Below are 27514 nucleotides of genomic sequence, written 5' to 3' on the forward strand. Positions count from 1 at the left end.
AGCAACATGGCGCCGACATGGGGGTGGTGTGCTGTGGTGATGGCTGTGCTCTGGCTGGTTTTCTGCAGTAGGGGCCAGGGTGACTCAGGGACAGAGGAGTATCTGAAGCGGGAGCACAGCTTGACGAAGCCCTACCAGGGTAAGAACTTCTTTCAGGCACCTCATTGTAAACAGTCTAATAAATTGCATGCCAATTGCGTGTTGGCGCAACCAGGGGCTCTGGAGGCAAATTGGCAAAACGCCTGGGGAGTTGTAGTCAACAGGTTTGTGTTGCCTGTTGCATGGAAACTTGGTGAGATTACACCTCGAGGGTGTGTGAGTGTGCTTCTGATATGCAAAAGCACTGGAAATGTAAAAAAATACAATTACAGCAAGAGCTCTGAGGTTTATACATGTCAGGGGGCTGTGAGGAAATTTATCTTTAAAATTGTTCTTTTTTTTCTCCCTGAGAGTAGGCAGTCCACTGCAGAATTATGGAGGTTAACCATACAAGATTTGACAGCGAGAACCCTGCTCACCAAGAAAGTGATGAGAATGTGGAATTCAATTGTCTGATTTCAAAAGATGTGTTTATATAGCACTCAAAGTGCTTTCAACCAGTGGTCTTTTCTGAAGCTCTATCATTGGGAAACTTGGCAGTTAATTTGCACGGAGTAAGTCTCAGATGTCATAATAACATAAATAGGAGGTGGAGTAGGCCAGTTGGTGCCTTCAGCTTGCTCCATCTTTAACAAGATTAAAGCTGATCTTCCGCTGCAAATGCTATTTTCCTGATCTATCCTCGTATCCCACAATTCCTTTAACATTAAGAATTCTATCAATCAGTTTTTAACAAAGTTACTGACTGAGCCTCCATTCCCCCTCTTGGTTAGACAATTATGGACACTCACCACTCTGTTTCTTCTCACCTCAGTCCCAAATGACAATATTCTGAGACTCTGACCCCCTGATTCCAAACTTCTCAGCTTGAGGAAACCCATTCTGTTGAGCTCTCTAATCATTTTGTATGCTTCAATGAGTTCACCTTTCATTCTTTTGTATGGTAGAGAACAGAGGTCCATCTGACTCAATCTCTCCTCCTATGACCCATCACTAGAACAAGTCTGATTAATCCTTGCTGCACTCCCTCTGCAGCAGATATTGGTGAGGAGACCAAGACTGTATACTTACGCTAGGTGTGGTCTCACCAAGGTCCTCTATTGTTGTACTAAGACATCTTGTACTCAAATTCTTCTGCAATAAAGGCCAACAAGGAACAGCGGAGAAGCACAACTGGTAGAGTTGCTGACCTGGTTCAGTCCTGACTCCCAGTGCCACCTGGGTGGAGTTTGCATGTTCTCCCTGTGTCTGCACAGGTTTATTTCCAGATCCTAAAAATGTGCAGGTTATTGACTGTAAGTTGGCCCTTGTGTGTCGGTGAGTGGTAGAATCTGGGGGGAAGAGGGGGGGGGGAGGTGGTGGGGGGGGAGGAAGAATAAGATGGGTTAGGAAAGGATTGGTGTAAGTGGGTGCTAGATAGTTAGTGTTGACTCAGTGGGCCAAAGGCCCTGTTTAGGTGCTGTATCTTTCCATGAACCTACCATTTATCTTGCTTGCTGCACCTTCAGGATAGCTTCCAGTGACTTGTGTACAAGTCTGCCCGGATCACTTTGAACATGGACTTTTCCCAGTCTCTCACTACTTAAGTACTCAGCATCTTGACCTCACGTTATGGCCTTGCACCTTATTGTCTGCCTGCACTGCACCTTCTCTGTAACTGTAACACTTTATTCTGCATTCTGTTATTACTTTTCCTTGTACTACCTCATTGCACTGTTGTAATGAAATGATCTGTATGGACAGCATGGAAAACAAGTTTTTTCACTGTGTGTTGGTACATATGACAATAATAAACCAATTACCAATAAATCAAGTTACCAATTTTTTGTTTCCTACTAAAACAACCTTGCATTTTTCCATGCTGTACTCCGTCTGCCACGTAGTTGCCCACTCACTCAGCTTCTCTGTATCCCCTTGAAGTCTCTTCCCATCTTCTTTGAGACTCACATTCCCTCTTACTTCCAAATTCACAGATGACATGAAGCTGTTACGTTTGCTCCCCTCTTGTTGATGTACACTGTGTGGAGCCTGATCCCTGCGGTACCCCACTGGTCTTGGACAGTCAACTTGAGAAGAACCTGTTTATTTCTATTTCTTTCAATCCATGCCAATTTGGATTGGAAGCGTCGCTATAAATCAAGGAACAGGAAACCTCTTCAGGCACCTGAAGGCTGAGGACCAGCAGAAAACCCCTAATCTAAAAGACAAATGGTGGGTAGATAAAGCATAGGCTGTCCAGCAACTTGCTGATGGCCATGATGCGTGTGGGTTCCTCAGCAATGTTACAGCTGTTTATAGACCATTCACCCAATGCCCCAGCCCACCGAGAGCCAAGTATGGAGGTGATTTCATCAAGGACCGAGAGGTGGTCGGCACCCACTGGAAGGAACACTTTGAAGACATCCTCAATCGTGACTCTATACTTGGCTCCGTCCAATAGCAATCTCTTTAGTTCAGCCTTGCTGCTACTCCTGACTGAGAAGTAGTCAAAAAGGCCAGATGCCGTCTGAAAAACAACAAGACTCTGGGAACAAACAATATCCCTGTTGAAGTTTGAAAATTCAGTTGTGAAGAACTTGGTCGCAAAATCCACAACCTCATTGTCCATATCTGGGAACAGCAGGATATTTTGGAGACCTTGGAGATGATGTAATTGTGACCATCTTCAAGAAAGGAGAGAAATCTGACTGCAGTAACTGAGGGACCTTCCTGCGGTCTACCAAGTGAAAGTCATCACCAGGGTTGTCCTCGACACTCTCATCTCAGTAGCTGAAGAGTTGATCCCTAAATTATGTGTGGATTCTGACCATCTAATGGCACAGTAGAAGTTCTCTTCGAGCTGTTGCATGATGAAGATAAATACAAGGAGCAGTACCATCATTAAATGTGGCATTTTACAATCTCACTGATTCCTTTAATTGGAAGAGACTGGTGCCCCTCCTCGAATTTGGCTGCCTTTAGAAATTAGTCTCCACTTTTTATTTGATTTGTGTTGCCTCGCAAGCCATGATGCTAGCCAATGGGTTCACATCAGAGGAAATCTCAGTGCAGACTGGTGTCGAACGAGGCTGTGTTGTAGTCCCAACACTTTGCAAACTTTCTTGCTGCTATGTAGCACCTCGCCTTCAGCATGCACTCATTGGAGTGGAACTAATCTACACAGCTAATGGGAAGCTGTTAAACTTGCATTGCCTCCATTTTATAACCGAGGTGACCCCAACCTCAGTAGTTGAACAGCAGTACGTAAACTTGCATTTGTGAATGTTTGGAGATGGAGTTGCAACTCCATCGTCAACTTGTTTAATGTAGCATACAAGCCAGTAGGACTTCTCAACGTCCACAAAACAAAGGTCCCCTGCTGTACCAAATCAACCTCCGACATTAAAAGTCCACAATGATACCATGGATAATGTAGACCACTTCCCATATCTTGGGAGCCATCTCTCAGTGAATTTAACATTGATGATGAGATTCAGCAGCAACTTCTGTGAAGTCTTTGATTGTCTGGGTGGTGAGGAAGGGTGTTGGAAGATCTAGATCTTGGGCAGCAGTGATCCCTGCCATTCTATAGGGTTCTGAAATGACGTTAAGCCAGAAATGGAGAGAGAAATCAGAAGAACACCAAAATGGAAATCCATCCGCCATAGGTACCGAGCTGGGAAAGGCTATCTTAGTAGTAATATTAGTATCTTTATTATCTGTGGTGTTGATTGTTAAAAGAAATTTTTAAAAAAAACAGCTCTGTTGCAGAAGTCAATAGTAGGCATCTCAAGGCACTGGAGCTAGACAACTAAGTCTGTATCTGCTGAATCATCCAAGTCCACTGGAAGGATAAGTTGTCATCCTCTCCAAGGCCAACATCCACAGCACTGATGCCCAAGTTACACTCAATCAGCTCTGTTGGCAGTCTGATACCATTCTCCTGAAACAAACACACTTCTGCATTCTGTCATGAGATTACCAGGTGGACAGAGGAAAAGCTGGAAGGTTTCCTCAAAATCACCTTTGAAGAAAGGGGGAAAAGTGCAAAATCCCCATTGACTCCTGCGAATCTTGGCCCATTAATGCTCAAGGTGCTACTGAGAGCATGAGGTCCATGCTTCAGGAGCATATAGGAGTCTGGCATAGATCGGGGAAGGAGCGTACCACCTCATAATCCACCCCGTCTGTCCCTTCAGGCATCTTCTGCTCCATCTGTGGAAGAGTCTGTGGGTCCTCATTGGCCGCCCCAGAACCAGAATGAAAGTAAGTCGTCCTCAACCTTGGGGCACTGACTAAGATGGAGGAGTAACAGGTCTGTGCTGCATCTCCCATTCAGTCATGCAGTGTTGACACCTCATGTTGTTGTATCTGAGGGGTTGCACAGGATTGTTAGAGTGTTGGGTTTGACGAATGACAGAACCACCTAAGAAGGAGGAAGAAGCCAGGACCTTTTTGAATAATGACCAGCAATCCATTTTAATGAAGATGACCGAGGAATAAATATTTGCTCTTCAAAGCAATGCTATAGGATCATTTACATCGGTGACAGTAGATAGTGCCTCGGTGGGAGGTCTCAACTGCTGCCTTGGAGTTCTATTGCTAGATTTTATGTTAAAGTTTCTGGGTGAGGCTTGAATCCATTACCTTATAACAGAATCAAAAATACCATGAGTTTGGCTGTGGTTGACACAGGTGCATTTGAGGAAAAGCTGGTTGGGCACATGAGGGTTTAGGAAACAGGTTTATGTCGGGTGGAGTGAGATGAGAGTTGATTGGAGAATATTTGACGATTGGACTAGCCGGTCTCTCTCATAGGAATGCTAACATCTTTTGTACTAAAGTTACCTGTTAAAGTGGGTCTCATAGACTGGGCACCTTTTGGCTTGAAAATGATTTCTGTTCTTTCACTTATTGTGCAGCAATGTTTTGTTAAAAGGATTTGCATGAATGAATACAAGTCACAAAAAACAGTGTCAAGTGAAGATCCCAGATACAGTCCTGTTCCGTGTGATTGCCCTCAGCCTCTGCATTAACTTATTCCAGGAGACCTGGTTTCTCTCTTGTGATTAAAGTTCCTTATCCTGTTAACAGTTACTCTGTATAAAGGTTAATCTGTGTAGGTTTTAAATGTTACTTGCATGCTGGTGTGGAAGTGGACTTTTCTCCTTGACTGGATGTATTTAAAAAGTCCAGCTGAAGTTCTTGTTCAACAACTCCTCTGTTCACCCAGGTCTCCTTCATTGCCTAAAAGGTAGTCAGTGCCACTCCAAACTTTTACATTTGCTAAAAGCCAAGTGTGTGTCTCTACACATCTCCTCCCTGACGTAATTGAGACATCTAATCTATTCATTACTTCCTTGTATCTAAAAAGGCTTTTAAAGACTCTTCTTTTGTCAGCTTGAGGCTCCAGCGGGATGTGTTGAGAAGCTGACTTGAAGAGAGCTTTTGTGTGGTTTCCTTCACTCTTAAGTGGTTGTATTTTCCTTTAGGTTTGGGAGCTTCAAGTTCCGGTACTTTCTGGGATATTACTGGAAACACGATGGTGACAGCTCACTTTGTACGGCTCACTCCTGATCTACAGAGTAAACAGGGAGCCATTTGGAACCGTGTCGTAAGAGTTGATTTTGATTAATTTTTGAAATAGTGCCAAAAAGTGAAATGCATGAATACTTGTGATGGTAACAAATGCTCCAGTTCAGCTATAGCATGGGCTAGGTGTAGAGTAAAGCTCCTTCTACTGTCCCAAGACATGGAGCAGAGTAAACCTCCCCCCTATGTTGTCCTATCAAACACTCTCAGGACTGGGGTTAGAAACAGAATAAACCTCCCTCTGCGCTGTCCCATCAAACACTCCCAGTTCAGATCTGTATGAATAAATGCAGAGCGAAGCCCGATTTACACAGTCCCATCAAATTATTCTAGGGCATGAGGTTAGGAGCTGAGTAAAGCTCCCTCCACACTGTCTCATCAAAAGCTCTCAGGACCAGTACAATATAGCTCAAACAAACAGTTTAGCTCTGTCTGCACTGTCCCATCAAAGACTCCCAGGATAGAAGGGGTTTGATATGGACTAATGGTTCCTCTGTGCTGTCTTATCAAGATATCCATGGCTTAGGTTAGGGTATGAAACTTGGGAAAGAATGTCTGTAGTGCTTAGTACTTGAAAGTCAGTGTACTTTTCTTCCAAGTGATAGTTTAATATCTCCAAAGATTGCATGTGATCCTCTATCTGTCTGCAGGCTTGCTTAATGCGAGACTGGGAGGTGCAGGTACATTTCAAAATCCATGGACAAGGGAAGAAGAATCTGAATGGCGATGGGTTAGCAGTGTGGTACACCAAAGATCGCATGCAACCAGGTACAGTGTCTGAACCGGATATTCCTTCAGATGGAAATCTTGTACTGCATTTGTTAGCTGGAACCCAATAGCAGGAGGGAAAAGGTGGCACTAGAACCTCCCCAAATCCCACTCTTCCTTCCACACTCCCCCAGCCAATGATTAATTGATAATTGTCGCACTGAGCCATTCATACTCATAAGATAAGAAATAAAAGCAAGAATAGGCTTTTCAGGGTCTTGTGTCTGCTCTGCCTTTAGGTGCGATCATGGGAGTACTTTTACCTCCATGCCATTACTGTAATTGCAATTAGCTGCTGTAACCACGTCTTCCTTGGTTCCCTTAGTGCAGTATCCAAAAATATATCACTCTCTGCCTTCAATATACTCAGTGATTGAGCCTGTAGAACCATCTTAGCTAGAGAATTCCAAAGATTCACTGCTGTCTAGTGAAGAAATTTCTCCTCAAGTCTGCCCTCAATGGCCAACCCCTTACATTGAGATTCTCACCACTGGTTACGGACACAACAACTAGGGGGTAATCATCTGCTCTCTCAAGGCCGGTAAGAATTTTGACATAGGAATTAGGAACTTGCTCTACCATTCACCAAGATCATGGCTCATCTACCTTTTTGCCACTTTCCGCAGTATCCTAATGTCCCCCCTTTCCATAAACATACAGAAGTCTATCAAGTTCTGTTTTGAATGAACTAGATGACTGAATCTCCACAGCTGTACTGGATGGAGAATGTCACAAAGATTCACCCACTGCTTATTCTAAAACTCTGAACCCTGTCTTCTGGACTCCTTGGTCAGGGGAAGCATCCTTCCCACATTCAGCCCATTGAACCCGGTAAGAATTTTGTAAATTTCAAAGAGATCATCTCTCATTCTTCTACAGTCTAGAGAATAGACGCCTAATCTATTCAATCTCTGCAAATGGCAAACCTGCTATCCCAGGGAGCAGTCTAGTGACTCTTCGCTGCACTCCTCTATGGCAAGTGTATCCTTTTATAGATAGAGACCAAAACTGTACACAATACTCCAGGCGTGGCCTCACCAAGACCCTGTGTAATTAACTCCTGATATCAAATCACGATAAAATAAATGCCGTTTGCCTTCCTAACTTCATGCTGCACCAGTTTGTTAGCTTTCAGTATGTCCCTTTGAACATTGACCTTTCCCGATCTGACGCACATTTAAAAAAAAACTCCACTCTTCCCGTTTTCTGCATCAAAGTGGATGACCTCGTGTTTCTCCGCATTAACTTCCATCTGCCACTTTCTGGCACATAAACTTGGAAATATGATGCTTGGTCCCATCAATCAAACTGTCTTGCTGTAGATTGTGAATGGCTGGAGCCCAAGCACCAACTCTCTGCTCACCCAGTAGTCAGTGCCGTGGCAGCCTGAGGAAAACCTGTTCACTCCCACTGTGTGTGTTTTGTCTGTTAACAACTTTTCAATCCATGTGCAACTACAATACTGCCAATTCCATGCGCTCTAACCTTGGTGACCAATCTCTTGTGTTAAACCTTATAAGCCTTCTAAAAATCTAAATACACCATATGCACTGGTACTTCCTAGTATATTCTACTGCTCACACCCTCAAAGGGCTCCATGAGCTTAATCAAACATAACTTCCTTTCCATAAGTCCATTATAACCCTGCTCATTCCTATTATTCTGTTCTAGGTGTTCTGTTATAGACGTCATTATAGATTCTGTTGGTTTCCCTGTTATTGATGTTGGGCTAACAGGTCCATTGTTCCCTGTTTTCTATCTCCCTCCTCTCTTAAATAGGTCACCACTTATTCTTCCAAACTCTAGAGAGTATTGGCCCAGTCTGCTCAATCTCTGCTTGCAGGACAGCTTCCTCCCACCTTATCCCAGGAATCATTCTGGTGGACCCCAAGGTCCCTGGTTCGACGCCACACCTGGCTTTGTTCATTTTGGGTGGATGAGTTGATCAGTGGTTTTCATGTTCCATCAAGCCCTATATCATTGCCACAGATGGCTGCGGAGGCCGAGTCACTGGGTATATTTAAAGCGGAGGTTGATAGGTCCTTGATTAGTAAGGACGTTAAAGGTCACGGGGAGAAGGTAGGATAATGGGGTTGAGAAGGAAAAATAAATCGGCTATGATTGAATGGCAGAGCAGACCCAAAGGGCTGAATGGCCTAATTCTGCTCCTAGGGTCTTGTGAGGAGAGTAGGAGAGTTCTCAGTGTCTCCTTTGTCTATAATGGTCCCCTCCTCCCCAGGACTTGGGCAGGCTAACTGCCAGTACTCCTGCAGCATTCAGTGCCATCGAGGTAAGGAGATTGGTTGTGGAAAGGTGTGGTGCATTTTTGGAGAAGTGATGTAACGGATGGCAGACTAGATTTCACTGTTAACACTTCCTTCAGGTTCAGTATTCGGAAGTAAGGATCTCTTTACTGGACTCGGAATATTCCTGGATACTTACCCAAATGAAGAGAAACAGCACGAGGTGAGTACAGGGTTAGAGTTCACGTTCAAATAACTTGTGTACTACTGGACAGATGATTTCCCAAATATGCCAACAGTTGCTTTTCTGCCCATGCATTTATTAGCTCCTTTTAAACTCCCTGAGACTTTTGTCGTTGTAATATATTGAAGTAATAATTGCCTTGCTGGAAAATAACACATGTTTTTCCCGTTTAATCAGACTTTAAATATGGCAGCAATGATGAGAGTCATTTGTTCCTTTTGACCTGAATGTGTCATGAATTTAGAAATTCAGAACATGAACAAGTTTGCTCACACACACGGGTGGTGGAAATATAAACCTTTGCTTTTCTTGTTAATAAGTACTTGAATGAGAATGTGCAGTGCTGCAGCCTAAATAACTCATTTAGGGCTTTGGCAGACACTAAGCTGAATGGCTTCCCTCTGTAATTCACACACAACTTGTATGATGTGATCAGTTGCTTCTCAGTTGTGCTAATGTAGTCAGTAAAGTAACATCACTGTGCATTGAGTAAAGGTTCTCTGATGCACAACTGAGCAATTTAGATTTCTAAATTGCTTCTATTAGAGAAACAGGTGCATAATTGAATAAAACGAATGCAATTGTAAATGAACATGGATTAGTCTGCAAGGCCCATTAAATAGCAAAAGGTTGGATTTAAAAACCCTGAAGAAATGTAAACTTCCATTGGTATTGTACCTCATCCCATCTCTGAGATCATCACGAACTGCTGCATGATTGGTGAAACTTGGAAGTGTGTTTACTAGTTACAGGCAGAACAGGTAGTTTACACACATTAAGAGGCCACAATGAGATACAAGTTATGCTATTTAATCAGGGTTTTCTGATGTTGGCTGATGGAGGGGATAGCCTTCTACCAATATAAATAATTTCCTGGAGCCTCCAATAATGCAATATCCCCTCACCAAACAATTAGTGCAGATTCTGAACTCCAGTCCTGAGTTGGACTTGAGACCATTTGCTTTGCATTCAAAGGTGGACGAGTGAACAGGGGAACCAAGTAAGATGGGACTTTGTGGCTTTGAGAAGCTAAGAAGGAATAAGTTGAAAAATAATAGGTTTGATTTCAAAGGATGTAGATGGGTGGAACAATGACCTTTGTAGTAAGAATAAACTGGGGAGAAGGGAGAATGACAGAGGAAACAGCAAATCACTCCATTTAGTGAATTAAAAGACTGAGCCCATCAATGTCACTTGTGCTTGAAGATGAAGAGAATGTAATTCTACCTCAGATAATGAGTGATTATTTTTATCGGTTTGTAATTATGACTTGTTACTCACTGGAAAATCTGATATCCTGGTCCCCTTCATATCTGTTGATTGAGAAACCTACAATGCAGGTGGATGGGACTTGTGCATTGGGGTTGGCAGTGGGTAATGCACCTATTGTGCATTACATGTTGCATGCAGTGGATATAGGTTAAAGTGTGGATGACAGCCAGTTAAAGCTAAGTTGAAGTTGTGCATATGAGCTTTATGGACACCTTTTCCATTCCATGGGTTTATAAGGTCACTTCTCTGACACTTCCTTTCCGGATAAAAAATCCCAGCTATGACTGTCGAGCAGAGGGATTGGTTCTATGATTCTCCTCTGCTGTACTTCCAGTACTTGACTGTCACATTTGTTCCTTGATGACCGGAACTGGGCACCGTGCTCGCGGTGGGTCAGACTGGAACTGGGCACCGTGCTCACGGTGGGTCAGACCAAAACTATATTGTTTGATTAATCCCGTTCCATTTCTTGGCGTGACGAGGATTCACCTTTGCAAGTGGTTATGGAGTAAAATTAGAAATGAACAATTTGTTGAATGTCTTGTGCTCAATGCCAGAGAAAAAGGAAATTTCTGTGATTTACATAGTAATTTTTGCTGCCTGAAGTCACATCTGTACTCAATTGCTGTAAATCCTTGCCAGAAAATGGAATCCTTGTAAATATGTAGTCCTTCAGGGATTGATCTGAGAAGTATGTCTGGGTATTCACTGTCTGTAAATGTACAGTTAGTCCCAAAGAGGCAGATTGCTGTTTGCAGGAAATGCATGCCATTTGAAAGCAATGATGAGTTATTGAAATACCTGTTTTATCTCATGTTACAACTGTTTGGCATTATTTCCGGGATGTGCAGTCTAAGAAGAGGAGATATACACCTTCTACTCAGGTAGTCTTGTGTTACAGTTCTGAATCTTCATGCTCCATGGCATGTGTTAATTTCTTTTCCAAAGAGTGAATGTGTGTCTTTGCCTGTCTGTGTGTTTTATTTAGTTATATTTATAGTTAATTTCTTAAAAAATTTGAGTTTGTTGCACAACATCCTGCTGTCATCCAGTGTCTTTGGAGAAGAAATTCTAGAGGATTTGACCCTCAAGTTTTAAGAAATTAATTTTAAGAAATCAAGAGTGCAGGTGTGCTGCACTACTAGAAGTTAAATGTTCGGGACAGATATTGGGGCATTAAATGGCCCTGGAGGTGTCATAGAGAGAACGCAGGGAAATGGGCCCTTTGGCCCATTGAGTCTGTGCTGACCATCAACCACCCATTTACACTAATCCCACACTTTATTCTCCCCACATTCTCATCAACTCCCCCAGATTCTGCTACTTGCCTGCACACTAGGGGTAATTTACAGCAGCCAATTAACTTCCCTACCTTTTGGGATGTGGGAGGAAATTGGAGCATCTGGAGGAAATCTGCATGGTCATAGGGAGAACTTGCGAACTCCACACTGTTTCCAGGTCTCTGGTGCTGTGAGGCAGCAGCTCTAATTAGCTGCACTGATGTGCTGTCCCAGTGTGTCATTTCTCTTTCTTGTATGTCTCATTGCCAAGCCCACCGCCCCTTGATGGAGCTGATGGGACTGAGTCTGCAGACAGTGATGGCTCTCCAAACTTTCCGAAGTGACAAGACAATATTTCTGTTGATGCATTTCGCAAAATGCTCTGCTGGAGAGAATGGGGCTTTGCTTGTGAGTTGGCAAAGACTGGGGGAGTGGGGTGTTGGTGGGTTAACGTAATCCTCCAAATTTCATTGAGCTCTTCCCATCAGATGTTCTGGCCGGTGTTGAAGACTGTCCATCACTGGATATTTTTGTCCACTAGTGACACCTTCTCACCAACCTAGTTAACTTCAGGAGAAACCAAACAAAGAACCTGGGACCTCCCAAATCCAACTGACTTAGTTCCACACCACACTGAGAATCATTGGAAAGAGCTGCTCTTTCAGCACCTCTACCAGAGATGGGTTTGGTTTGCTGGTTTTGGCTGGGTTGTGGACACAACAATGTTTAAGCTATGGATCAGAGTAGGGTCTGTAACTAAATGATTGAAATTACTAGTACTGGGCCAGAGATTTACCCAGTGGGAGCAGATTGTTTGAGGGCAGGGTGCACTGTTGCGGTGGGGTCTGGAAAGAAAGGACATTATATTAAAATACATTGTGCTCAAGCATCAACTTGTTTAAGTATCTCTTAAATAAAATTGGAAACCTGTGCTGTAGGATTGTTCTTTTGCTTCTTTTGAGTGTGTGTTCATTGGATATAATTGAGGTTGCAGTCCTTTAACATTCTGATTTTGGCTTCGTAGCGAATTTTCCCATACATTTCTGCAATGGTGAACAACGGGAGCATGTCCTACGATCACTCACGAGATGGTAGACCTACAACTATTGGAGGATGCACTGCCCTTGTGAGAAATCTCAACCACGACACCTTTGTTGTGATTCGTTACTTGAAGAGGAGGCTCACGGTGAGTGTCTGTGAGGAAACCCAGACTACAGCTTTTTAGAACTGACCAAGGGGCCTTGTCTTCTGGAAAGTAGTAGTTGTGGTCTTCCCCAGCAATCCCTTATTACCCCTCCTCTATTGATGTAGAAATGGTCCATTGAGTGTATGCCAACTTTGAGCAATCTTCTCAACCCCATTCTACACCCCCCCACTTTTTTCCCCTGTAACCTATTCTCTCAGAGGTACCAATTAACCTGACCAACTCCAACCCACACCCCCACTGCCCACCAGCCACCTACACTAGCAGTAATTTACAGCGGGCAATTAACTTCCCAATCAGCACGTCCATGGGAGAAGACGGAGCACCCGAGGAGGAACCAGTGCAGTCACTGGGAGAATGTGCAGACTCTGTACAGACGGAGGTCAGGATTGAACCTGGGTTGCTGGAGTTGTGAGCTGGCTGCTATACTATCCAGCACCACCATGCTGACCACATTTGGACCAAATGGCCTGCAGATGCTTTGCATTGCTGCACAATTCTTAGTCCTGCCTCGGAGCACCAGTGACACCGAGTCATTGGTGCACCACTTGTCTGGTGTGCCTGTTTACCCATTTTAACAAAACAACTCTTTGTATGGGTGAGTGTGACACATCAAGATCTACATTCTTCTAAATCTTGTAAGTTAAGAGAGCTGAGCCCTATTCTTGCTGCTCTCTTGTGTAGTGTTACCAAAATGTCTTTCACATGCTGTAATATATCAGGAAGTTTTAGTGTGTGTTCTTGCTGGTTCTGCTCTGTCTGAGTCATGGCATTGCAGACCAACTTCAAGTTATTGTGATTTCCTGCTCAGACTTTGACCTTGTATCCTGCTGTCATGATGCTTACTGTGACTGAGTATTCTGTTACAGTCCATCTTCAACCAGTGGTTGCCCAATAAGTCATCTGAGTCATAGTCATACAGCAGGGAAGCAGGTCCTTTGGCCCACAAGAGTCCACACCAACCACGAACCAGCCTTTTACACCAATCCTGTATGAGAACATAGAACATTACAGCACCATACAGGCCATACGGCCCATCATGTTGTGCCGACATTTTATCCTGCTCTAATATCTATCTAACCCTTCCCTCCCACATAGCCCTCCATTTCTTTATCGTTCGTGTGTCTTTGTACGAGTCTCTTAAATGTCCCTAATGTATCTGCCCCCACAACCTCTGCTGGCAGTGTAATAAAAAAAAACTTGCCTCTAACATCCCTTATACCTTCCTCCAATCACCTTAAAATTATGCCACCTCGTGTTAGCCATTGTCGCCCTGGGAAAAATTCTCTGACTGTCCACTTGATCTATGCCTCTTATCATCTTGTACACCTCTATCAAGTCACCTCTCATCCTCCTTCTCTCCAAAGAGAGAAGCCCCAGCTCGCTCAACCTGTCCTCATAAGACATGCTCTCCAATCCAGGCAGCATCCTGGTAAATCTCCTCTGCACCGTCTCAATAGCTTCCACATCCTTCCTATAATGAGGTGACCAGAACTGAACACAATACTCCAAGTGTGGTCTGCCCAGAGTTCTATAGTGCTGTAACATTACCTCTCGGCTCTTGAACTCAATCCCCTGACTAATGAAGGTCAATACACCATACGCCTTCTTAACAACCCTATCGACCTGCGCGGCAACCTTGAGGGATCTATGGATGTTCCCATCAATTCCCCCTAGATTCCCCCACTCACGTACACACTATGGGCAGTATGCAGCAACCAATTAACCCACCAACGGCATGACTTTGGGATGTGGGAGGAAACTGGAGTACCCGGGGGAAACCCACGTGGTCACAGAAAACGTGCCAACTCCACACAGACGATATCTGAGGTTGGGATTAAACTTGAGTGTCTGGTGTCTCTAGTTGTGCCACTCTCTTATGTGATTACACAGGATATACAGGCGCACGTCATTTGGCCCAAACAGGAGTTTTTCATCTAAATCTGTTTAACTCTCCATTCCCCTCCCTCTTACGGGCTTGCCCTGCCTACTCTTATATACATCAATACTATTTTCCTTATGGACTTGCTGTGGAAGCAAGTTCCTTTTTCTCACCAAGAAGTTTCTTCTGGATTCCCTGTTGGATTTCTTGATTAACTGTCTTCCAGTTAAGCAGCCAGCTGCCCAAGGGAGGGGCTGGAAAGGGAATTTTAGTGACAGGAATGTGGGAATGACTTGAGCCATAATTGTAATGAATATGATTCTAACTATCAGCACTGTTTAAGTATTTCTCTCTGCCATTCACCCCAGGTTTGGATGGAAGCTTGCTCTGTTATGGGGGTTTTATCTTGACAGTGGTCAGACACTGAAGGACCCTTGTAGAACACGGAGTTGATGGATGTTTTTCCTTTGCAGGTAATGATTGATATTGATGGCAAGAATGAATGGAAAGACTGCATTGATATTACAGGTGTCAGACTGCCAATGGGTTATTACTTTGGTGCTTCTTCTGCCACTGGAGACTTGACAGGTAGGCTTGTCCCCTTCCTTTCCCTCATCTTCACATTCTGGGAAAGTGCTTGAGAAAGGATGGGAGACTTTCTGTGGAGAATTTGATCTTATGACATCTCAAAGTGCTTTATAGCCAATGAAGCACTTTTTGAATGTAGTTCGCCATTGTTCTAATGGAGGAAATGTGGCAACTCAGCAGCCCCCAAGTGATAATGGCTAATGTTACGGGGATGTTGGTTGAAGGACATGTATTGACCAGAACCCCAAGGGGAAACTTCCTCACTGCTCTTGGTGCCATGAGATCTTTCGTATCCACGCAAGAGCAGAATTGGTCTTGGTTTGATATTTCAATGACAACACAGCACCCCTGACCTGGTTCCCACAGTACTACAACCTAGATGTCATGGTGTGGCACCTGATCCTACAGTCTCATGACTAGCATGAGTGCTACCCACTGACACCAAGGTGTGTGACTCTTAGAGTAATAGGATGGTAGGATTGGTACTTGTGGAGGATTAGCTCCACTGGGCAGAAGGGTCCACTTCATCTGATTCTGTCCAGTGAACCACTGAGTGGATATTGCGATTGGGAAGACTTCCTCAGTCCTCTGGAGTATTGAGTTTGCAAAGGCACTGTTTAGTGTCGAACTGATTCAGGAAGACACAGAAGATACTGTGCCCAAATTAATCTGAGTGCTTGGAGGGTGGCCAGACTAGGAAGGAGGGAAGCAAGTGAGATTCCCAATCCTGATCGATTCTGTAGGAATGTGGACGTTGGGTGTTAAAGTTGCCTCTGGAAGTGACAGCCATTAACGTGAGTCTTTCATTTTTGTGCAGATAATCACGACATTATATCAATAAAAGTCTATCAGCTAACAGTGGAAAGGACACCAGAAGAGGAGGAAGAGGATGTGCAAGTGTTTGTTCCCAGTGTGGACAACTTCAGCCCGCAAGGAGGTAAGGGAAAACACCCCGATTTCTCAAAAACATAGAGCAGTCATTAGAAGATAGAATTACAGCCAGCCCAGAGAGAGGATAGTCTTGCAGCAAAGAAAGAGGTGAACTGTATGTAGGTGCCTGTGAAGGATGTTTGTGATCTGTCACAATCTGCTGTTTCCCTGTAGCTCTTCAAACAGTTGATACTCGGGTATTTAACCAATTCCTGAATTGAATCTGCAGTTTATTACTGAATCTGCTTCCCCACCCTTTCGGGTGACACTGTTTTTCCTCTCTCCTCCACCCTGCCCAAGCAGACCCTAGTTCTTTTGACAGTTATCTTAAATTGAGAACCAGTTTAGCACCCAAGGGTGTACAGAGGAGCCAAGCCACAAATTAGCATCGGTTGCTAAATGTGCACCATTCATTTAAAAATAGTCGAAGTGAGCTATAAAGTTTCTGGAGAATATGCTGCTGATTAGAATTTTACAGAAATTTGTTTTTTGCATGGGTTAATTGGAGAGACCAAAGTGCATCTTTGAAACTAGAATTTAATGCAAATTATTCAAACCCTCTGCACTCCGAACCTAGAATCTCTTAAACTATGCAGGGCTGGATTGTGACCAGCAGATGTTGAAACTTACTGCAGGCTTCATTACACTGGCTGCTCTGGATCACTCTAACCATGAATGTTTGTACACAAACCGCCCCACTCAGCATTGTTGCAGGGTCGGTTAGCATTTGTCTTATGACAGAATAGGAATTTTAGGATGATATAAATCAATGCCTGTTTTTTTCCCCCTTTTACCAAGGATTCAGTAATGGAGTTTGTCATTAATCGTAACAATCACTTTCTATCAAATAGCCTATAACAACCTGGATTTATGCAATGTCTTTCAGTTCTATAATGCAGGTTTGTTAAAAGACAATTTCGAACAGCAAGCCGTAGTGATATTAGATCAGTTGATAAATAGCTTAGTCAAAAGAGGGAGGTTTTAAGGTGCACCATTAAGGAAGACAAAAGCAGAGAGCTTTAGGGTCTAGCGTGTTGGAGGCATAGCACCAGTGACGAAGGAATGGAGACTTCAGCCCAGCTTTGTAGCTGAATTTACATTGAAACTGTACCTGACATGGAGCTCAACAGTGCAAGACTTGACTTCAGCAGATAATCTTATCTAAGGTCGATTCGTGTCTAAATAACACAATCTGCAGACCATCAACAGAGAGTGTAGTGCAACTTACCAGTAGAACCTAAAACATTCATTGCTTCAGCTACGATTCATTAGCTTATGTTGTGAAATAACATCATTGCTTAAATACAAATGAACCTGGGAAGATGCAGGGGAGGGGTGCAGAAAGTTCTTCATTTTAATGGAAGTAATTTAAATTGGAATGTGACCACTGATATTGTACTAAATCAGGGATTCTGAGAAGAATTTTCCCTCTGCCTTTGCAGTGCCCTTGCCCTAGTGACGGGGAGTGTGTGACTGAAATTCTCACAGCTGTGCCATCACTCACTCTCCCAAGAGTTGTTGACATCTTTGGACAAGTATAAATACACCTCTGGTGCAGGAACAGATGCAGTACCCAAACAGATCAGAGCTGTGCTGCACTTTGGGATTAGCTTGATAAATGTGAACCACCATTTCATAAAAAAGCAGGGATTGAATTAAAGCAGAATGATTAGCAGCTTATTGATGCTTGGTCATGCAAGCATTAGCTTTTAACTTGTTTTGCCAGTTCCTTCAGCACCAGAAAATGTTCCAAGTTGTTTCACTCGGGCGGTGGTTGTGGGGGAGGGGTAAATAAATGGTACAGAGTCAAGAAAGAAGATATTGGGGCAGATAACCAAAAAGCCTCGCAGAAGTCACACATTTCAAGGGGTGTCCTAACACTAGAGAGTGGCGGTAATGTACAGGGAGCAAATTCCAGAGTTCAGGGCCAAGGTATGCTTGCCAGTGGTGGGGAGAAACAGGTGGAGATAAACAGGAGAAAAGGAGAGATGAGAATTAAGGGCATGAGTCAGCCAGTTGATTCTAACCTGCTGCCCCATTGGGTGATCTTCCTCAGCACCACTTGACTGCAATGTCCCATATCCTTTCTTGAAATCTATCCATCTCAGTTTTGAATGAGCTCAATGCCTGAGTCGCAGCTCTCTGGGATTGAGAATTCCAATGATTCACCCCAGCTCTTATTGTGAGACCATGACCCCTGGCTTTAGATTTCTTAGCCTGGGGAAATATCTCCAATTGTAAGGCTAGAGGTGATTATGTGCAGAAGGATTTGAAAACAGAGAATTGTAAAATGGCATTGGTTGGCAGGGATCTGCTAACAACCCAGATTTATTTGTGTGATGTGTCACCAATGCCTGACGTGCTGAATGCTACTAATGTAGTTGTTGTTTTGAGCAGATGATCTGGATTCTGAGCCAATGAGTGGCGTGACGTTGTTCTTCATCAGTTTCTTCTCGCTTGTGGGTCTCATGGTGCTTGCTGTAATTGGAATCATCGTCTTCCAGAAGTGGCAGGAGCAGAGCCGTAAACGCTTCTACTGAGGCCCAGGCAGTGAAGAGGTTGTGGGCCAAGTCTGGGGACAGGCACAGTACGGGTTTATTTTCCTTCGTCAACGATGCCTCATTCCACTGGGATCAGCACCAAGTTGTCTCTTCACTGTTACTCTGCATACTGCTATCAAGAAGATCCACACCTACTTGACCCTGTGTTGTACTTGGGGGAGGTTAATGAGAGTCCCCACTGTCCCAAAGCAATTGACGGGTGAATTCCATGGTTTGGAAGAGAGAACAGTCGTAATGGTGAGGACTTCCATCCCATTTATTTGAATGCACTGCAGAAATAACCTGACTGGAAGACAAAAGTGAAGGAAGAGTTTTACAACGCCCTTCCCTCCCTGAACACGTCCATTCTGCTGTGTGTTGTGAATGTGATGTTAGGACTACTGCACATCCAGTACAGATCCTCCCTAAATATTGTGGAGAATCTTGTAGTATTCCTCTAATCGCCACAGCGGGCATTGAAGAGTTTGAAAGTGCTTCGCAAGAATATTTTTTCAAGCTGACAAAACCACTTCCAGCTGCTAAGTAAGAACGTTTTTGAACAAAACAAAACCAAAATGAGGAAGAAAGTCGTTTAGTGACTGTTCCCCTTTTTATTCTAACCCAAAAGAACACTTGAACTATGTGCAGTTGATACTGCCATGCCTCGTAGTGTGAGTTTGTTACTTTCACCTGTGTTTATTTTCCAGGGTAGTGAGAAGAGGCACTTGAAATGTTTCATAATTTTGTGTTAAAATGAGTATAGATTTAAAAACAAATGGTGTGGGAGTGGGGTATGAGTGAGTGATTCAAATGTTTCCCTGTGATAGGAGCAAGAATAAAATGCATCTTATTTCTGTTTTGATAATGTATCAGAATAAATACCCATAACCTGCTGGGAATCTAAAGACAGGCGGAACTGCAGATCAACTGCTTTTGTTTTGAGTGGTTGCTTCCCATGATATTTACTTCACTTCCACAGTAAAGGGTGAGGGTGCAGTGCAGATGTGCACTGCTGATGGAGTGTATTTAGGACATGTCTCTAAGTATGCTTGGTACATTTGAGATTCCATCATTAATGCAACTTGCTGTCTATTAGGAAGGTAGTGCTGTTTTAGTCTTTGCTACTCTTGGGAGTTGCAGGTTTGCTGGCCTCTGCTTCCTGATGTGTTGACCTTGAGTTTCTAGTTTGGGGATGGTGAAGTAGGAACAAGGGTTTGCTGGGGGTCAGTGACATTTAAGTGGCTGCTCATATAAACTAGTGAGAGCAAGGATAAGGGTGTAAACAGTAACAAACAACATGCAGGAGTTAAACAATATTGAGAGCATAGCAGTTGGCATCTGTGGTGGTGTGCTGGGGATGTTTCCTCAGGCCAGAGACTTCATTAAATCTGAGGGGCTCAGCTGGTGCCATAACCAACTGCTATTGTCCTTTTACTTCAGATTTTTATGCTTTTCCAACACCAGTGGTTGAGACTATTACACTGCCCTCACCATATGAATTATTTCATATACCATTACCTGTATGTGACTAATAGTAATTTGGCAATGGGGTGAAGCATTTGTGTCAATCTGTGTTGGCACGATTCATTGTCTGTGAAATTCATTGTGTGTCTCTGAGCTCCAGGGAGAAGAGGAGAAATTGTGACTTTGGAGATACTGCAAAAATAGTGAGACTTTTTCCTATTGGTTTATGGTGTATTCCATCACTCCATTACAGATAGTGTTGCTGTAATTTTAAAGGAGCTTGCCAATATAATACGCAAAGTTCCAATCCATATTATCTTCTCCCTTCTGACCAATCCTGTGTTGTAGCCTTGAGGCCTTTTACAATTCATACTTGCATTTATATAGCACTTTTCACACAATGAAGTACTTTGGAATGTAGTGACAGTTGTGGTGTTTGAAAGCTCCCACAGCTAACAATGTGATCATGATCTATTAATCTAATATGCCACCTGATAGATGAGCCAGTTAATCATTGGAACAGCCAGAAATTTTCCTGAACCTTGGCATGGGTCTTGGCGTTTGGATACTCTTTCCCTCCAGGAGCCTATTGTAATTTAGAACTGCAAATCAAAGATAAAAGGTCATTTCTCCTGTTTCTACCCTAAAAGAAAATTTCAGAAAATGTGCAAACCTGAGATGGGGGAATTCTTGGTAAGAATTGCAATCAGGCTATTGTTGTTGAAGTTAACTGCCTTTTGTGTTCCTGTCATCTTGCCAAGTTCTGTGACTGGGAATGGCCTGGATGTGGTGAACCTCAGTCTTCTGATCCCATTTGCCAAAGCCACTGCAGGAAAACCACTCTTACATTCAGCAGTATCTGAGAGCACCTTAGTTGCCAAGTGCCCAGATGGTGAGTACTGGCAGGGTAACTGCCACCTTGGTTTGATCCTGGTCTCCCACATCATAGGCAGTGAGGGAAATCTATGGTTAATTTACTTGATTTAGTAATCCAGATCTTAACAATGGCAACTGTAGAATTTAGTTCCAGATTATTAATTGAATTTAACTAGTTATGAGTAATGATACCTGGAAAAACTACAGGATCATTGTTAAATACCCATCTGGTCCAGTAATGTCCATATGGGAAGGAAAGCTGCAGTCTTTGCCCTTTCTGGCCTACATGTGAATCCAGGCATACCAATGTCCTGACTCTAAAATGACCTAGTAAGCCACTTGGTTGTAGAATGGCTTAAGGGCAATTAGGAATGGGCAATAAATGCCTTGCAATTGATAACCAAATCCTGAATTTAAAAAAAAAATGCAGCATTGGCAATAGGTGTAACAATGTTCAGCCAAAACCTATTACCACCTGTTGATAATGAAATCCAGAAGTAAATGTGGAGGAGGGAGGGCAATGGTGGGCAGAGATGAGCAGTGTCAGTAGGGATTCAGCACACTAACATTGAGTGGAAAATTACAGGAGACTTTAGAACTACATTGCTGGGTATTTTATTGTAAAGCTGTGAGGGTAAAAGGGGTGAAATAGCACCAAGGAGTAAAGGAGAGCAAGGATGTCACTGGCTATGAGATGAAGAACAAAGTTTTTCTTTGCTGTGCAAATTTGATCAGGAGTTTCAAGGAAGGATGTCAGAACAGTCTAATTCAAAATATGTGTAAGAGTTTTGTATTTTGCAGTAAGACTACAGCACTCTCCGAAGCCCACAAGGAAGCTGCTCGAATTGACTTCTCTGCAATGAAATGAAAATGCTCTTGAGTACAGTTCAGATTTTCAAAGATGTAGAATGTACAAATTGAAAGACCTGTTATTGCCTACCCCAGCTGTGCCTACAAATGAATTCAATATAGGAGGGGCCGTATGTAAATATGAAATTCCTTCCTGTTCATTTTTAGTGGCAATGCTAAGGTTAAAAGTTAACACTTAATTCAATAAAACACCAGGGATTTGGGAAGAATGGCATTCCCAAACTGTTTATATGACTGAACTTCATAAAAGTTTTAAAGGTTATTTTGTTAATGTATCTTCTGAAAAGTGGGTGCATCATGTGAAATGCTGTGATGTTAGTCCTTGTTCACAAAAACAGCATGCCTCAGTTAAATGGTGCATGTGCAATTGGGAAAGACTTGCACAAAGCCCATTTACTGCCTTTGTAATTTACAGTCAAGAACTTGTTTAGAATAGTCTTTTTTTAAATACTCTGGTCATGAGAAACCTAGAAATAAAAACAGAAAATGCTGGAAACACTTGGCAGTTCAGAGAGCATCTATGGATAGAGAAATGGTTAACATTTTAGATTGAGAAACCCATAGAGGGGCTGCTGTAATACTGATTCTTCTTGCCCTAATCAGGCAGCACTGTTTAAAACTACTGTTGAACCTATGTTTATGCTACTGTTTAAGTATAATTAAACAATGTGTGGAAATCAATATAAAGCCCAAGTTTGTTCTATCTGTTTGAGTTGTTTTAAATACTTTACCATGTGCCTTCAACACTGATCAAGGTATGGGATGTTGTTAGAGAAGACAATGTAAAGGACCCAGGTCTGGTATAGAAAAGGTTATATAATTAGTAAGGCTATTACCAGGCCAACTGCAGCTGAGGGATAAGTCATTTGAGGGACCTCCTCATCAATGTGCTCATGAGCCTGGCTAAGATAACTGTATGTCTAGCAACAGTCCAAAGGGTCTATCCAAGCCAACTGCCTGTACCTTGACCAAGGTTGCACCTTGTGCTAAGGTGTCCATGGAGCGGGAGCACAATCTAGCCACTGGCTCACTGGAAGCCTTCCAGGACTGGTGGATACTAGAGAGTCTGGAGTGCAAACTGGACAAAGAGAATAATACTTTAATGTGAGTTTTGTGAATAAAATTATTTTAAAACAAAACCACTTGGTTAATTGCACATATCATTCAGTGTGGTGTGGAGTTCACGGTCTTGCATTTTGCTGGTGGGAGAACTATAGGTCGATTGCTAATACAGGGAGATGTTGAGGGCTGTAGAGGCCTGCTCATGATGGAGAATTGTGGATGTGCTAAAGGTCATGTTCCTCTGGGCTGGAGGCCCTGAATGGAGCAGGGTGTGGGGTGGGCAAGGCCAGCATGTTACTCACTCTGTTGTGCTCTGGCACCACCAGGAGCTGCTCAATCAACCCAGTGCCTCTCAATGTTCTCATTCAGTAAAATGTCTTTCATGAGCTTGTTTATGTAGAATAAACATTAGCCCAGGCGTCTGGGGAGAACACCTTCCTATTCCTCTTTGAATAACGTCAACAGATATTTTAAATCTCACTGGGTAGACAGATGGTGATTCTCTAATATCTCTTCCGAAAGACAGCACCTTCAGCAATACAACACTCCCTCAGTATTGCACCAAGTGTCAGCCCAGATTGAAAAGGGATTTGGCCACTTCTGACAGAAGTGCTGACACTGAATCATGGTTAATGCAGGATAATGGACTTGCTCTTTCTCTTGGCTTCAACATCTGGATGGCAAACTTGGATTACAACTTTCAAGTCATTACTTGTTTCACAAAAAACAATCCAATTTCCACATCTGGACACACTCAACCCCTTTCCATGAGTGGCTAGATGAAGCACATCCTGCATCTGAACACGGTGCCCAATATCCACAGCCCCATACAGCATCTAGGATCCAGAGACCATATCCCACCTGTGCTCAGGTGCCATCCTATATTCTGTACAATAAGCACACATCTGGGCAGACAGTTCCCTTTTCCACAAGTGGATAGACACCTGTGCTCTCCTGTGGCAGCTCACTCCTGAAGACTATTTTCTGGCGTCCCACCCCAACGTTGTTCTCCACACTCAAAACCATTTGCTACCTGAGGGATCATCTGTCCCTTGCCTCTGATAATGTCAGCTTTGGCTGTCACCCTCCCCATTCTCCAAGCTTTAAATGTCACACAATTTCCCTCACCCCGCTGTGTCCCACTGTCCCACCGCAACTCATTCCCTTCCCAACTGGGATTTACAAACACCCCAGCAACATCCCCACTCCCTTCAAACTGTCTGCGTGGGTTTCCTCCGGGTGCTCTGGTTTCCTCCCACATTGCAAAGACGTATGGGTAGGTTAAGCTGGGTTTAAAATGGGCGGTGCGGACTCACTGGGCCGAAAGGGCCTGTTACCACACTGTAAATAAAATTTTAAATTTTAATCACGAAACTCAATCTTCTAGCAAAGTTGGCAATACACATCAATATATCTAAACAACAGCCAAGTCAAAAAAAAAATCTTGGGCCTTTTAGGACTCGAGTATGATTGGCAAATTTGGATCACGACTATCAAATCATTAGTCACATCATGTAAAAGGACATCTCAGAAAGACAATTAAAGACCAAATAACTAATCTTTAAAGATCAAGACATTTTTAATAAGCCCTTCTTCCTTTGCTGGGTGCCACCAAATTACAACATGTGTTAATCATTATAGATACTATATACGTTATATAAACACTTCCATTAGGACCCAGCCTCCAACTCACTCCCGTAGCTGTTCTTGTACAGAGAGAATTTTCAAAACCCTCAATCAGATTCCAGTCTCCCCTCTAATCTTTCCCAGGGGCCTGCTTTTTTCAGTATTACAAACAAAACCAATACTAAGCAAAATCAGAGTCCATTTGGGTTTTATTTACATTGGCTGGATATATATTTAACAATACAAAATATTTTATATGTTATCTCAGCAAATGCTTTGAAAAAAATTCTATTAAAAAGATTTTTAAAAAATTTGTAAGTAAATGGAGCATTCTGGAAAGTGCTGGCAAGAGGAAACACTGCATTTTAAATATGAAGTGATTGATTCCTGTGAGTTTAACACTTATTCTTCAAACTCTTCAGTGTAACTTTGATGACAGCAGTGGAGGCAGCTTTGGAGGGTGAAGCCTCCTGGCTTCAGTTGGGTGAAGTTTCCTTTTGAAATCTTCACAAATGAGTGTTCTATTATGCACTGTCATTACTCCCTCATGTCCAGTCATCCACACACACACCCAACTGCTTTTTCAGTCACAGCCAACAGCAAACGTAATCAAGGAAAGTAACATGCTGGACACATGCTCTGGGTTGTTGCTCCCTCCAGGCCCAGCCGCTCACCTTGAGACTGGCTGGCTTCTGCCTCCAGCATCTCCTTGTCACTTTTTCTTTCTATGAAATCTAGTGGACTGCAACAAAAAGTTTGCTATAGCGTTCTGTTAAGAAAACAAATTCAAGGAAAAAAAATAATAAAATAAAACCTAGTTTATTACATGGTGGTAGTGTTGGCTTCATTCACCAGTTAGTGCAGTGAACTGCCTGCAGTAAGTATGGTAAGAATTTCAACAGACTGATCTGCTAACTATGACATGATCAGCTGTAAGTGATCGTCTGCAGTATTCATCAGAAACATGGCCGGAATTTTTTTTTTACTTCAGTTCCCCTCGAATTCTCTCTACCACAGCTTCTGAAGTTCCCCCAGGATGGGCTGTCCTTCAAAACCCACATTAAGTGTGATTGTACACATCCAGATGGTGTGTGTGGGCAGCTGATTGGAGTGTGCAATCTGTGGGATAGGGGAACAGGGAGACAGTTGCACTGAACCCAAATCTGACTTTCCAGCAATAACCACTGGGAAGCAATTAAGAGCTGGGTGGCCTCCAGATATTTTCCCTCATCTGTCCCTAACCCAGGAGCACTCTGACACATTTATTGTGCCCCGATGATAATAAGCAGGGACTAGGCATTTCACTCATGAGACATCAATAGGTGTGCAGAGAAGGCAAACTAAGACCATGTAATAAAGTTCATACTGTACACTAGATACCAAGCCACTGGTTTTCTCTTGCCAGTGTGAGAGTTCTTCTGTCCAAGAATTACTTTCACACATCTCTCAGTTCCAACTAATGTTAATAGCATCATAGAGTCATAGTTATACAGAATGGAAACAAGCCCTTCAGCCCAACTCAACCATGCCAACCAAGTTGTCTATCTGAGGTAGTCTCATTTGCCTATGTTTGGCCCATATCCCTCTAAACCTTTCCGATCCATGTACCTGTTCATACATCTTTTAAATGTTGTAATTGTACCTGCCTCTACAGTCTCCTTTAGCAGCTCATTCCATACACCAACCACTCTCTGAGAGAAAAACTTGCCCCTCAGATCCCCTTTAAATCTTTCCCCTCTCATCTTAAACCTATGCACTCTAGTTTTAGACTCCCCTACCCTGAAAATAAAACTGAACACCTTATCTGTGCCTCTCATGATTTTATACACCTCTATAAGGTTACCCTTCAGCCTCCTATGCTTCAGTGAAAAAAGTCTCAGCATATCCAGTCTCCTTATAACTTAAGCCTTCCAGTCCTGGTAACATTTTCGTGAATCTTTCCTGCACCAGTTCCAGCTTAATGACATCCATCCTTTTGCCTGGGTGACCAGAACTGTACACAATACTCTTAAGTGTAATGTCACCAACATCTTGTACAGTTGTAACACTCCTGTACTCAATGCCCTGCCCAATGAAGGCAAACCTGCCAAATGCCTTCTTCACCACTCCATCTACCTGTGTCTCCACTTTAAGGGATCTATGTGCCTGTACCCCATGCTCTCTCTGTTCTATAACACTCTCCAGGGCCCTGCCATTTGTTGTCTAAGTGCTGTCCTGGTTCTTGTCTAAGTTAAATTCTATCTGCTATTCTTTGGCCCATTTCCCCAGTTCATCTAGATCCTGTTGTAATCTTGGATAATCCTGTTCACTGTCCACCATACCACCAATTTTGGTGTCATCCACAAACTTACTAACGATGCCAACTACATTCTCATCCAAATCATTAATATAGAAGACAAACAACAATGGACCCAGCACTAATCCCTGTGGCACACCATTGGTTACAGACCTCAAATCTGAAAAATAACCCTCCATTACATCCTCTGTCTCCTTCTACCAAGCCAATTTTGTATTCAATTGGTCAGCCCACCCTGGATCCATATGATCTAATCTTCCAGTCTACCACATAGAACCTTGTCAAAGGCCTTGCTAAAGTCCACGTAGACAACGTCCAGCACCCTGCCCTTATCAATCCTCTTGTCACCTCTTCACAAAACTCAATCAAATTTGTGAGACGTGATTTTCCATGCAGAAAGCCATTGGTGCATGGGAAATCAGTAATGGAGCTTTTCAGACAAAGCATCACTTTAAAAGACAGAATAAAAAGATAAAAGACATCCCACCAAATATAGTAATGGGCATTCTTTCAATTAAGATAGTCTCCACATACCGTGAACTGGTTGAGGGAATTTAAAGTTCTCTATCTAAGAAAAGTATATTTAGGAGAGTAGTTCTCCTATGCTTACAGAGAGCATGGGCCACCTCCTGATCCATTCACATTTATGCTTGCATTTTTTTTTGAAGGAGTTAATGAACTAAAGCACTTTCCAAAATT

General features: G+C 43.0%; 1 protein-coding gene across 2 annotated transcripts; it reads left to right on the plus strand.

Moving 5' to 3' along the window:
• LOC127584342 (VIP36-like protein) lies at nucleotides 1–22934 on the plus strand. 2 transcript variants are annotated; one of them, XM_052041055.1, is made up of 9 exons: nucleotides 1–139; nucleotides 5571–5692; nucleotides 6321–6438; nucleotides 8822–8904; nucleotides 11049–11081; nucleotides 12502–12663; nucleotides 15037–15151; nucleotides 15969–16088; nucleotides 18479–19330. In XM_052041055.1, the coding sequence occupies exons 1-9, from the start codon at nucleotides 7–9 to the stop codon at nucleotides 18619–18621; spliced, it is 1029 nt and encodes a 342-aa protein (XP_051897015.1). In that variant the 5' UTR covers nucleotides 1–6; the 3' UTR covers nucleotides 18622–19330. The 2 variants fall into 2 exon arrangements, with proteins under 2 accessions (XP_051897015.1, XP_051897016.1); XM_052041056.1 differs by lacking the exon at nucleotides 11049–11081 and having other exon boundaries at nucleotides 18479–22934.
• Nucleotides 22935–27514: the final 4580 nt, after the last annotated feature.

Source organism: Pristis pectinata, chromosome 29 (assembly GCF_009764475.1).
Source record: "Pristis pectinata isolate sPriPec2 chromosome 29, sPriPec2.1.pri, whole genome shotgun sequence".
Classification (NCBI taxonomy): Eukaryota; Metazoa; Chordata; class Chondrichthyes; order Rhinopristiformes; family Pristidae; genus Pristis; species Pristis pectinata.